General features: G+C 38.5%; 1 protein-coding gene across 1 annotated transcript in view; it reads left to right on the top strand.

Moving 5' to 3' along the window:
- Positions 1–11,895, top strand: part of LOC104499947 (BTB/POZ domain-containing protein KCTD5-like) — a gene marked incomplete at its 3' end in the record, with an annotated part of 14,354 nt that extends 2,459 nt beyond the window's left edge. Inside the window, exons 3-5 of the mRNA XM_010143530.1 lie at positions 361–452; positions 1,594–1,689; positions 11,770–11,895. Of these exons, the coding sequence (XP_010141832.1) occupies positions 361–452; positions 1,594–1,689; positions 11,770–11,895 (314 nt within the window). The remainder of the gene's footprint in view (positions 1–360; positions 453–1,593; positions 1,690–11,769) is intronic.
- Positions 11,896–13,700: the final 1,805 nt, after the last annotated feature.

Here is a 13,700-nt window from a genome sequence, read left to right as displayed (position 1 = left end):
GCAGGACTATTTGAATTTCTCTTTTGTATTCCAGCCTAAGGTGGGGCCTGAGCTGTGATGGTCCATCAGTCTGTAGTGGAATGGCATTTGACCTCCTTTTTTTGCTTCCTGCTTCATTCTGTATGTGAAATGGCATCGGTTTTCTGTGGGGGGTTTTTTAAGACTTTTTTTCAGAATGAGCTAAAGTTTGAACTACATGTGCCTGAAGGCAGCCAGAATCATTAGGTTGGTAAATTAACTTTTCCTAGGGCAAAATAAACAATTTTCTATAGCTGTAGAGAAGTTAATCTTAGGAGCTGGTTGTGGTTTTGGCCTGGAATGTTTGTTACACTCTCTTTCCAAAAAATGTTCCCATACTAGGTGTACTGGAAGAGGCTGAATTCTACAATATCACATCATTAATAAAACTGGTAAAGGACAAAATAAGAGAAAGAGACAGCAAAATCTCACAGGTGAGGCTGTTTTTTAGTGTGTTTTTGATCATTTGTTCTATGGCAAGTAGTGCATGGGTACTTTTTGTTCCTTAATTGCTTGTTTCCCCAGCCAAACAGTAAGATAGTGAATGGCTGCCTCATCACTGGCAGAGCTGGAACTGTTAGTTTGGAAAGATTAATATTCTTAATCACCAATCCCTGCCAGTCTGCTTACAAAAGCCAGAGGCATATGGTTCTAGTTCTTGTCCAGAAACTGAAAGCATTCTAAAAATTGTTAAAAAGTGTCTGGTAGTAGTAGAATTTGTCGTATTATAATTTCTGGAAATACTTATTTTAGAAAACAGCTTTTGTAAGATCCGTTTTTTCTCATATACTTCTCGATACTCTGAATGCGATGACAACGCCTAATTACGGTTGGTGCAGTATGTTTATATAGAGCGCATACATATGCTGGTTAGCCCCTGTCATACACTTCTGTAGCAAAGTTAGTTTCTTTGTTTGTAGTGCCCTGTAGTTGAGAAGACTTACCCTCGTCGCCTAGCAGCTGATGAATATTTCTTCATGAAAACAAGTATGATGGAGGAACTGTTGAGTAAAGAAAGTATTCGAGTTTGTTCTTTAACTCTGCCGCTCCTGCCTTCCGTGATAACTGAGTCTTCATGGAGATACTACAAACTCATGTTGCCAGATTTCTCTTGAAGCTAGTTTATGGGATAGCAGAGTTGCTCTGATAGCATTTTCTAAAGGGTTTCAGCTGAAATGGTCCTAGTTATTCATTGCTCTAGACGGGAAACTTTGACAGGGAAATAAAGTCAATTTTAATTATGGTCAGACATTCCTGACTATAGGTAGATAGGCCTCTGCAGGACCTCAACCTTGATTTTTAATAATGTGGTTTGCTACCACATGGAACAATAGGTAAGTCTTAAGATTATCTTGTTGTAACTGTTAGGCAGCACTTGCAGTCTCTGAACATTTGTGAAGCATTGAGGCGTCTGCATTCTGAACAGATGAGATTTCTTTTAAAAAAGAAAAAGAATATACGCAAGGTGTTCATGGTGGGTGTTGCTTACTGTTTCTAGAGAATAATGGCAACTTTAGACAAGTCACAAACAGTGAATTCCATGATATATTGAGCATCTTCTATTTCTTCTTGAAGGTGCCAGTTAAACATGTGTACAGGGTACTGCAGTGCCAGGAAGAGGAACTCACTCAAATGGTTTCTACAATGTCCGATGGCTGGAAATTTGAACAGGTAAAAAAAAAAGCATTTGGGATATAATTACAAAGTCTTCTAAAAGTTCACTTATGTGAAAGAGGCATATAAAGTCGGTTCTGTGTATCTTTTTAAGTTCAGTCATTTTCAGGAATTGGCTAGATAGACACACAGTTGAAGTTAAAATTTGCTGTTAGTATTCTTATTTGTCAGAGAACAAAAAACTTGGTTGCTTTCCAGGAGGCAAACTGTGCTTTCTTTCTATAAAAACTTCTACATCGTGTTTGAACTTCAATTCTTTGGTGTCTACACACGAGCATCTGAAGGGTGAATTAAACAAAACTGACTAATAGAAGTTTACACACATGGAAGTTCAGATGTAAAGAGGTCTGGGTAAAAGAGGCGAGCTTGGGAGATAAGCATTTGCCAGGCCCAAACAACGGTTCTTCAGATAAAGGATTGATATATGTAGGAGGGTGAATTTATCCAGCATGGATGTGAAGCCGGATAGGTGTGAGCTGCATGAATCTTTTCGTTCTTTGCACTGCATAAAAATAGCTTTGTGTGTCTATTCAAGAATGCGTTGTAAAACTGCAAGAAGATCTTTCTGTTATCTTTGATAATCTCTGTAAGTGGGAAACTTAACTACGCGGCCTCTTCATCCTTCACGTTCCTAACCTACCTGAATATTTAAACTGCACCGGAGCAATGAATCTGTTAACTCTGGAGTGAGACACAATTGCTGGGCCACCAGCATCTTTTCCAGTGTCTGGTACCAACTGTAGGAGAGACTGGAGTAAGCATAAGCCTCTTTCGTACCCTGTGCAGTCGCACTCTAATAACGCAGCCAGGCAACATTTCTGAAAAGCGTGGCTCGCAAAGGTAAAAGAGAACGTTTTGTTTATGTTTGAAATGCATGAGGTGCTGGTGTCATGGAGACAGCCATGATCAAGTAAACTAAATCAGCACAGAGAAAGCTGCTTACGCTTCGGTGCTCTGGCTCAGGTATTACCAGGTCTGTTGGACATGCCAGAATCTGAATGTTGTTTAAGATCCTGAAAAAAGCTCTCACTTAACGCATGACTGTTTTTTGGACCAGTGCATTGACAAAGTTTCTTTGACATTCTTCTTTGTCATGAGAAACTAGCTTTCATTACAAATAGAGGTTCTTTGCTTTTTAACAGATAAATGACACTCTGGCTTTTACCTGCCTTAAGACCTTGTATTCTTTGGGACTATTATATTTGAGAGTAATACTGCTTTGACAGTACAACTGCTGAAAGAGTATTATAATCTCTTTTTGAATTTAGACTCTCTCTTAGAACTGGAAAAGTCCAGTGGCTTTCTTGAAGTTATGTCCTTGTTTCATCCAGCTTTCTCCTTACTTCCTCCCTCTCCATGTTGCTCTCTCTTGGACACGTAGTTTGCAGCAGATGCACACAACAGCTGTATGGAGTCATGATACTCAGCCTCTCGTTGCCTCAGACTGAGCCATTCTCTCCTTCGGTTGTGTTGCAGACCTACTTTTAGCAGACATCATTCACTTGAAACGTGATTAGAATTTACTGTACAATCTAATCAGTTTTTACTGTTAAGATTTGAGAACACTGTAGCGTTTCTGTAATATTTTTTATCTTTTATAGACCTGTGTTGTTCAGCAGCATGCTTCCTTCAGAAAACAGTCTTTGGGGTGGCACCTACCACGCTTTGTTGTCATTGGTGGGATAGAAATCATCAACTTTTTCAGAGGAGTAATATTCCTACGGTTTGAGAGTCCTTGTGCTCTGTGCCCCATATAAAATGTTTAAGTGGTTGGTTTTGATCAAAAATATTTCTTTCCCCTTAACATTTTGAAATTTTCTTGTAAAATACCGTTGGATGTGGTGATTAAATAGGAGTGGAAGGTGTTAAGCTTCTGGGGCGTTTACACGTGTGTTGATGCACTTTTCCGAAGAGCACGAGTAAAAGCGCTCCTAGAATGCCACAATTATGTGTCAGTTCCAACCCAAAACGTGCTGCCAGTAGTTGTGCTGCCCCCCTATTGTGATTTCAGTGGGTTATTTGGTAGATTGTTTTTAGCTTCAATTGTCACCTTTACAGGGAATCACTAAAACCAGTATTTTAGCAATACTGCATAATGAGAAACTTTGAGCTCTACAAAATGGCTACATAAAAAAGCTTTAGACAGCAGTCGTGTGTCAGTTACATAAATTTTAATGATTAATGTAACCTGAGACTGTCACCATATTGCTGTCTTAAATACGTTCGCTGTATGAGGAGGACAGTATTTAGCTGCTGCCTTCAAAATTATTCACATAACACAAGCAGGATAAAAATAAATTTCCTGTTCATGAGCCTTCTCATCACTAGTATTCTCCAATTTACTCAGAATAAGCAGTTGTTGTCTAGTTATTCACAATTAATTTAAATCTCTACTCTTTCTGAAGTGTACTGACAGGCTGTGCTTTAATAAATGTGCTAGGAGTTGCAATGTATGAAGATAAAATATTTTTTGTAATAACAAGTTGATAAATTTAGCTGAGATTGTTCTGAACTTCCAAATTGTTAGACATTTGGCAAGTGTGAACAGAGTTCTTGGTACTGACTTTTATGGGAACAAGACAAACAATTTTTTCCACACCAGTTATTTTCTTGGATCTTCTTTAAATTACCCCTTCTAAAACCAATTTAGAATACTCAACTGTTTTTTTCTCTACTTGATTTCATGTTTTCTTAGCTGTTTTTGTCTATGAGTATCTTTTACAAGATGAAGCTCTTTCATACCCAAGCTTGATATATTGCTTTACGTAACACCTTCCAGTCTTATATCCATGCTACAATGCTCACTTTCATAATGTGCCAGACTTTGTTTATGTTTGTCAGAGTAGTTTGCTACAGCACAATGATATGGGAATTTTTCTGACTTACTATCAGTAACTCTTAACTTCCCTTGAAATTACAAAGGGCTTTGCAACTGCCTCCATAAATTTTAAGTGTGTTGAAATGAAAGTTGTAGCTTGATAGCAACCTGTTCTAGTGGCAGGTAAATGTTACCTGAACGTTTGAGCTCACCTGTTATTTGTATGATTTGGATAATGGTATGTGCTTCAGCTTCACAAAGGTTTCTTTTTGTGTTTTGCTTTGATTGGTTATTTCAGCTTGTCAGTATAGGTTCCCAGTACAGCTGTGGCCGGGCCCAGCAGTCAGAGTATCTGCTGATAGTGTCTCGGGAAGTGAAAGGGGAAGACAGATGCTTCCAGAAATGCTGCAGTGAGGTGTGTCACACCATTCTTTTTGCCGTCACACTGATATGCTTGGCCTCCTTGCATTTCTGCTGCTTTCAAATCATTCCACTTTATTCCTGGATGTACAGCACATAGTAATTTGTGTGTATTTGTGACTGGCTTTTATATTCACAGTATTTCATTATACATTATGAATGTTCATATTGTAAAAATAATTTTAAAAATACCAATTTCATCCCCCCCCATAGTTACTAGCTGAAGGATTTTCTTAGAAGAGTTCTCACCTTTGCAATAGGTAACTCTTTTCCTTAAATCTTCCTCCAAAGCTAACAGCCTTTGATCCAAACTTGTTAAGTGGTTCAACTTAAACATGAGGAGCCGTGTAAATAAAACTTTGAGTTCACAGGCTTTAGAAAGGGCCGTTTCTGTGTTAATCATTGTTCCAGTCTGAGTGGATTTCATGCACCTAATAGCCAGTTAAGTTCTGAGTTCGAACCCTTTATTTCTGGTAACTTGCAACTTAACTTCTTTTAAGTTGTGGGTGAAACACATTCAAACTGGAACAGCGAATAACAGATTTTTTTCAGAAGTAAAATATGGAGGAGTGAGGGGGGGACAAAACCAGCAGTTTTAAATCTTGACTCAGGTGGATAGAATATCCTGATTTTTTTTTTTTTTTTTTTTTTTTTTTTTTTTTTTTTTTTTTTTTTTTGCCTTTTTTGTTGTCGTTGCTGTTTTGGGTTTCCACTCCCCATGCCCCCACCCTACCCCCCACTTGTGAAAAGTTCTTGAAACCCAAATGAAGAATCGTAGTTTCAGTGGTTATCTTTTTAGGCTGTTTTATCCTTCCTGCTTCCCTTGCCCTCAGGTCATGCTGATTTTTTATTATTGCTGTGTTACTTGCCAGTCTGCAAGAGTTTGGGAAGGATTTTTTGTGAACTGGTAGCACTGGAGGCAGTTTCCAGTTCTTCACATAGCTGTGCTCTGTTTTGCAGTGTTTTTTGTGAATTTGTTTGGGAACCTGGTGTTTTGTAGTCTTTTTCATCGATAAAATACTTGGAGGGCTTGCTCTTTTCCTTGCTGTATATATGGTTATTCAGTTTGAAAGACCAGTGTAGTATCATGAAGATAACGTGACAGTAAAGTGACTTGATAGGAGCAGAACCTCGCGTGCGAATTTCCATGGACACTTAGCCATACAATTCTAGCTTTTAAACCTGGACTGTTGCCTAGCTGTATTCCAGAATCTGCTTTCAATGTACCGAGCATTATCTGCTTCTTGCAGTTGTAAGGTACCGTTTGGAATGTGGCATTCATGCACTGGGTTTGCAGACTTCCCGGAACTGAGTAGGAAACGTGGCCTGTTGTTAAGGATGTGTAGGGTGCAGGCAGCGTGATGTCAGTCCAGTGTTCATGATCTAGGTAGCTCAAAGTAAAATTTAACATAAGATGGGAGATAAGGGAAGGCAGTGAAGAAATGAAGGCAGGTATGAAATTAAAAAAAAAAACAAACAAACCCTGGAAGGGAAAGAATTTTCCTTCCTCCTAGATTTGAGGTCTGACAGAGGCTTAAGAGCTTTAAGAGACCTGAAATAAGTATGCTTGTGGTCCTGGTGCTGGTCAGTGCTGAGTTTAACAGTTGATGTGTATGTATCTTTATAGCCTTTTGCAAATCCTTTGAGAAGCCAGTAGAATGAACACATTATAACCAAAAGGTGTAGAGGCCATACTTATATTCATACAACTTGAGTCTGTAAAAAAAAAAATGAGGGGAGGACTTTCTTTTATTCTATCAGCTGTTAACCAGTGTAATTAAAAAAAAAGACAAGTTTTCTAGTGTACAAGGAGTTCACCATGTCTGAAATAGAAGTAATATTCAAAATATAAAAATATTTAAAGTAGAATTTAAGAATAATTGTTGTGAAATTTACTCAGTTTTGAGAATCAGACCATCACAGAAACAGAAGGAAATTGATAGTCGTGAAGCAGAAATTAATTAATATGAGTAACTGCAGTGGGAAGCAGAGAAAGACAGAGATGCTTTTTCTTCGAGTTGGAGTGGTTATCTTTGTGGTAATACTATGGCTATTTTGTCCTGTAAAGGTACTGTATAGATTCTGAATTAGTACTGGTAAACCAGTTTAGCAACTCTATATAAGCAAGTTATTTAAACGTGGCTGGTTTTGAGATCTGTCCCAATTCAGTTAGGCATGAGGTTTGTTCACTTCGGAAGTAAGGTTCCTAAAGGTGATGCACCAGCCATTTTGCCTATTCGTAGAGGTGTTTTCAGGTGTACGGTTATTGATTTGCGATTGATTTAAGGAAGAGATTCATAGATTTTGCTGCTGTTGAGTAACTTGATGCAGGAGTCGTTTGACCTATTCTCCCAGCTACACCACTTTTACTGTCTGTTTTTCTTAATTAGTCTCTGTGATCCTCTCACAGAGCTGCAGACTTAGGAAAAATTCTTCAGGAATTTACTTCTTTATTGTCCCTGAAATCATTCTTAAATCTTTTCTCTTTGGAAACAAGCCTGACCAGAGTTAGGCATCAGGTAGTCTCTGCCCACCTTTATTTAGGCCAAACTTTTGGGTATTTTGCCCTTTGACAGTCGTATCGTTTCTTACTTTAAAGTTCAGGCTTTATGAGACAGGAGCTTCCCTGTTGTTATTTCTTTGTCTTTCCAGGAAAATCCTGACCTATATTGGAACATCAAGCAGTATAATACAAATGATGGTATTTCCGTTGATTTAATAATAATGATGATGCTAATGCTTTACATTTCCACCTTTCTATTTATAGCTGACAGCCTACTAGTGTCAGCACCCTTATTCCATGCAAAGAGTGAATGGATCATGATCTAATTAATTTTCTGTGATAAGTACTAGTGGCATTTTCCTATGCTCAGGTACAACACTGTTGGGGCTCGCAGGGACTTTAGTAAGGAGTGTAATGAAGCAAGTTACGGAAGTAAACAAAAAAAAAAAGAGGAAAAATGCATGCATGCAGGTATACATATGTATATACAATCATACAAATCTATGAAATTCAGAGATTCAAAATGTTTGTTTTTTCCTTCCTTAAGTTCTTGGTTATTAAAACTCTCTCTACTGTTTAAGCACCATGGCCCAAGAAGAGTTTATCCTTTCAGAAAGTCTGCTGCTCTTTGTAGACGTTGGCTCTCTGGCTGTGGAGGTGCCTGCTTGCCTGTCTTACGACAGTGCTGGAACATCTGAGCATGTTCTCCCGACAGTGCTGAATAATGTGAAATCCTTTTCCTATGCATTGTAACACATTTGGCAGACCTCAGATTACTGATTTGTTGCTGGTTCTTTTTGGGTTTTTTTTTTTTTTTTGGGGGGGGGGGGGGCGGGGGCCCAAAGATGGATCTCGAGATTACTGATTTGTTTCTGGTTTTTTTTGGGTTTTTTTTTTTTTTTGGGGGTGGGGGTGGCTGGTGGGAGGAGGGAGGATGGGATCAGGAGAACGCAGGGTGGGGTGGTTTAATAATTCGTTCCAGTTTATCATTATCCTTCTTAAAAATGTTGCCACCAACACTGAAGAACAATGGGGTGATTTTTGGAATACAAGTGCTAAAATACTGCTTTGTTTCTGATCATACTTTCTGACATGACAGTCCAGTTCTAATCTGCAGTCATTTTCCATTGCTTCTTTTTCTGCCATCACACTTCCTGCTTCTGACGCATCTCAAAAATCTGCAGTGAAGTTTTTAGCATGCTATTGATACTAAGCAAATAACACATTGTTAGTTACACAAATACGGAATTGCTTACAAGAATATCGTGGTCGGAGTTTTGAAAAACTTCTGTTTAATGTTGCAGAAGTAACATTATCTTGAAATGCACAAGCTGATTAATAATGGCAAAAAAAGACACCCAGGTGTTTTGCAGTCAGCCGAATCCGTAGTCCTATCCAAATAGCTAATACGTAGTCAGTCTGCCACATCTCCTACAATTATGTGCAAAACGTCCATGTATTTGGATTATGAAGCATTAGTGGGGGATGTAAGTAGCTATCAACGGGCAACCCATCGGCCTTGTTGAACCAGGATTGATGATTTGGCTGATGTTTGGATCTCGTATCGTATCTTCTTTCAGAGATGTCTTTTATTTCTTTTGAGTATCAGTGAGTGAAGTAGTATTTTTCCTTCTGGTAGCTGCTATCATAGCTTACACGATAGCAAGTTCTTGCCATTTTGCCAGAAGAATAGTTGACTGTGTGCTAAATGAAATCATACCCTTGAATTACATTCTGCAAATTTCTCTTCAGAGAAGGTGAATTATGTGTCAATTTATTTAAACATCTATCCAATTTTTTGGATATTTTCTAGCCTTTAAGTGGTTTTAAAAATTACTGTTTAGAATAGTCCTATATTTTACCTCAATAATTGAAGCATTTACTGTATTTGTATTACATGGTTTGTAATTGCTATATAATATATGATAAGCTTTATCCTGCTTCAGCAGGCTTAGAGTCGACTTTTTTTTTTCCTGAAAATTTTTTCATGTTACTTTTTGCTGATAGGGAGGAGAATCAACAAATCATCTCTCTATATGAGATAAATCTGTGCTGATTTTCCAGCTTCTCAGTGGACTTTCTTTGTCCATTTTGTGCAACTTAGGAACTTGTTACTTTATGGATTTTCATGGAATCATACAGTGGTTTGGCTTGGAAGGGACTGTAAGGATCATCTGGTTCCAACCACGCTGCCACAGACTGGAGCACCTTCCACTGGTCCAGGTTGCTCAAGGTCCTGTCCAGCCTGGCCTTGAACACTTCCAGGGATGGAGCATCCACAGCATCTCTGGGCAACCTGTGCCAGTGTCTCACCACCCTCACAGTAAAGGATTTCTTCCTAATATCCAGTCTAAAGCTACTCTCTTTCAGTTGAAAATTGTTACTCCTTGCCCTATCACTACACTTAGAGGGCCCCTCTCCACCTTTCCTGCAGGCCTTGTTTACGTACTGCAAGTACTTAAGTACTGCGATTCTAAGTTACACAAATATGGTGCAGACTGCAGAGTACCCTTTGTGAAAGATTAGCTGACTTAATGTCTGAAGTAGATGGTGCCTTCGTATTCCAGTGAGGATGTAATGGTATGTCTAAAAAAACCCTGGGCTTCTGTAATTTTATTACATGGGTTTGGTGGAAGAAATGTCTTTGTCACATTCATTTTTGATCAGCCTGACTGATGACTTCATTACTGACTATGGATGTATTTTGCAGAACTGGAGTGATGTTAGGGAGGAAGGAAAGGTTTCTGGTGATCACCCCAGACAGTGGTGTAGGTTGAGCAAGTGCTGAGTTTTGATTGCCATCATTGTTCGTTGGAGGCTGAGCCTCCAAGGCTGTTGATGCTGCAATACCATCAGGGTCCAAAAACACCGACATCGCCTAGGGCTGGCATCAAGTTGGTTCGCTGTGCAGATGTACTGCCTGCTGCTCTTCGTAGACATTGGCTCTCTTGGGCTGTGGAGGTGCCTACTTGCCTGTCTTACCACAGTGCTGGAACATCTGAGCATGTTCTCCTGACAGTGCTATATGGAAACTGCTTTTAATGTTGGTCTACGTTGCATTTTTGTTGAGGAAATAATCTTATCCTTCAAGCACAGATTCTGGACCAAGATTTTGTCTTGGCTGCATCTTCCCTGCTTTAACAAGGCTTTTACTCTCTTTGGTGCTCTCCTGAACTAATGGCAGTACACAGCTGGTTTTCAGGCACGTAACCACAGTGTTTCAAGTGCTCTTGCCCTAAAAAACAAGTCAGGCCTTTTTCCATGGGGCCATTACCAGGGCACTTTCATGGTCTAATAGAGACTGGGGAGTAGGTCAGCCTTATCACATGTGTGTGGTGATTTGGTAGGTAGATTTAATACAGTTTTGGTAGTGACATTTTGATACAGTGTATCTATGCAATTTCTTGATTTTTAGGACTTTGATCTGTGTGAGTAATAATACCACTATATGTGATCTTGTCATACTTTTGAAATAAACCTTTAAAATAAATGAACCAGCTACAGCTGAATTGATTCTGGCTTGGAAAGGCAGGCTGTGTAAATCTTCTAGCATTAGGTAAGCGTGCTATGTGTAAGGTAAGACAAGTTACATAAAATTTCTGCCATTTGATAAACATACTGTGTATGAGGTAGTACTGATGTTGAGTATATCCTTCTTTCTCAGTAAATTGTCATTTGTCATTCACTATCGAGACTTGTAGAAGCTTGTAAGTACATCACATTTCATTATACATGGCTTCCGCTTGTAGCGCTTCCTTAAGTAACTTCCTTGTAGCAGTACATATGAACTCCAGACGTTAATCTTGGTGTCTCACCATGCTGTTTCTTGCTATTTTCCAATCAAATGCAAATTTTGTCTTTGTCCACTCAAAATATGTTTTAATAGCAGTACTGTTATTCTGTAAATAAAGTGGTGGATATCCTTTAAGGCTAAAGTGCTTCCTGCATGCAGCCATTTACATGTTAAATCATGCTACATTAAGGTACCACATACAAACTTTTTAAAAATTAACTGGAGGATGGGAAGGTTTCTGGTAAATAACAGAAACAAGAATGGGCTACTTCTTCACTGGCCTGCCTCTGTAGCCTTTTCTTTCACAGTATAATCGTAAAGCCCGTTAATTCTGTAAATGTTTTAAAATAAAAGCTATGTTTATCTTATCAGAGTGTCAGTGTATTTGTCAACATCAAAATGTATTTGCACTGAAGTGGAGAATCATGCTTCAGGCACAACCAACAGTCTGAAGAGTGAGGAGTGTTTGTACTAATGATGAGCATTTAGAGAGTTTGTTTATAGGGAAATGCAGTTGACTTTTTTTTCTTTTTCATCTTTCAGCTGGTCAGTATTGGTTCTTCCTATAACTATGGCAATGAAGATCAGGCTGAATTTCTGTGTGTTGTCTCAAAGGAACTGCATAACACTCCCTATGGCACAACCAGTGAACCCAGTGAAAAAGCAAAGGTAAGTCACTAGACAGGGGACTAAAGGAATAACGTCAATTGTGGGTACTCCACTAAGTCGTGCTAGGCTTACCTCTGTTTTGGACCACTACTTAATTGCCTTTTTTTCCTTCTTTTATGAAAGAATGGAAATGGTACAGTCAGCAAGCATTTGCTATACAAGGGGCGTTCTTTAAATGCCATATTCTGTACCGTACATGACACCTCTCCTGGTTTTTTGAGTATTGACGGATGTTTGCTGTTTACAGTTGAGAGTCCAGGTTATGTTTCTTACACGTTTGAATGCTTCCTTATTCTGCCACTTCCTTTTTCTGCCACAGTCTTTTTTTCTTGCTTGAATTCAACTGAAGAAGTGTTGCTGTCAAGAGTGGAGATCGTAATATGCTGCCTTTGAAAAGTATGGTCATAGTTTTATGTTATAAAATGAAGGCAATATGTTTTAAAATTTATGCAATAGTATTACTATTTTCAGGTTTCTACCTAGTTCTGTTTACTTTCTGTAATCAGCTTTACAAAAAGATTGTAATGGGCACAATATCTTAGCATTTTACTCCGTTGTCTTTCAGAATTTGTACAAGGGAAAATACAAAGGGTAAAAATACAAATGAATAGTAGTAAGGCAGACCAGTAAGTGTATTTCTCTCTTTCATGCATATTGAACAGTTTTTAACATTGTATTGACACTATAAAAAATACTCCAAGCTTTATGTTGGATTCTTAGGGAAACGTTTAATTAATGTTTTTTGTCACTGTTGAGATAAAACTTCCAAAGAGTTGCAAGGCGTTATTGAAGTCAAGGGCAAACAGTGAACCTGGGTAAGCCACATATCTCTTCTTTCCAAAACCCTAGTCATGGTCTGCTTTTTCCAGAGTGTTTCAGGAAAACTTTAGAAGTTGACAAGTTGAAGAGCTGTGTGGTAATAATTTAGGGCTGAGATACGCACCTGAAATAAAACGTGGAATTCTAGGACCTAACAGGTACCTTCATCAGGAGTGGTAGTACATCTTCAGGGAACTCCAGAAGTCACCAGAATTACATTGCATTCTTAATGTAAAAGAAAATACAGATCAAATGAAACTATTAAACTCTTAATACAAAAACTCTAAATTCAGTAGCTCTGAGAGAAGCTAAATCTTAGGCCTCTCCCTTGAAGGTCATTGTTTCAGAGAAGAGAGCAGAGCGTAATTTGATTAGGGTGGTGAATAAGAATTACTGCTAATTTTGGTTGGAGATACAAACATTTACTCCGTTTGTCCTGGGATAGTTGAGCTATTGTTGCTAGCAATCAATGGCAATACCTGACTAATTGTTTCTTATATATTGTGTTTCTAATAGATCAATTATTTTTTTCATACGTATATGTTGTGCCTGGGGAAAAAAAAGGAGAAAGAAAAAATACTTCTTTCTGGTTGAGAGGTTTCTGACAGGTGTGTTCAGGAATTTTGCCTGGACCTTGGGAGCTGTTGTCTCCATAGTTCCCTCTTAGCCAGCATTAATCTTCTAGTCTGCAGTCTGTTCATTAGTGTCTGAGTTGGTCTTCCTGAGTTTCATATGATTGAAATTCTGGCATCCAGTGATATATATACAGAATGAAGTGTTCATGTACTGGGACTGACTTTTAGAAGCCGTGAGAAGTCTTCCTATTACTTTTACAGCAGGTTGGGTTAGAGAAGACAAAAAACTGCCAGTACATAGCTCTTACTGACAAGCACTTCAGTTCTCATTGATAGTACTGGACTTTCAGAATAGGAAAGAGCATTTTCTGATGGCCCGTCTAATCACGCTTCACTTTCATTCCTTAGAGA

The sequence above is a fragment of the Buceros rhinoceros genome, unplaced genomic scaffold (genome assembly GCF_000710305.1).
Source record: "Buceros rhinoceros silvestris isolate BGI_N320 unplaced genomic scaffold, ASM71030v1 scaffold40019, whole genome shotgun sequence".
Lineage (NCBI taxonomy): Eukaryota > Metazoa > Chordata > Aves > Bucerotiformes > Bucerotidae > Buceros > Buceros rhinoceros.
The sequence above is the reverse complement of the archived record's forward strand: the minus strand, read 5'-3'. Positions and strand labels throughout refer to the sequence as shown.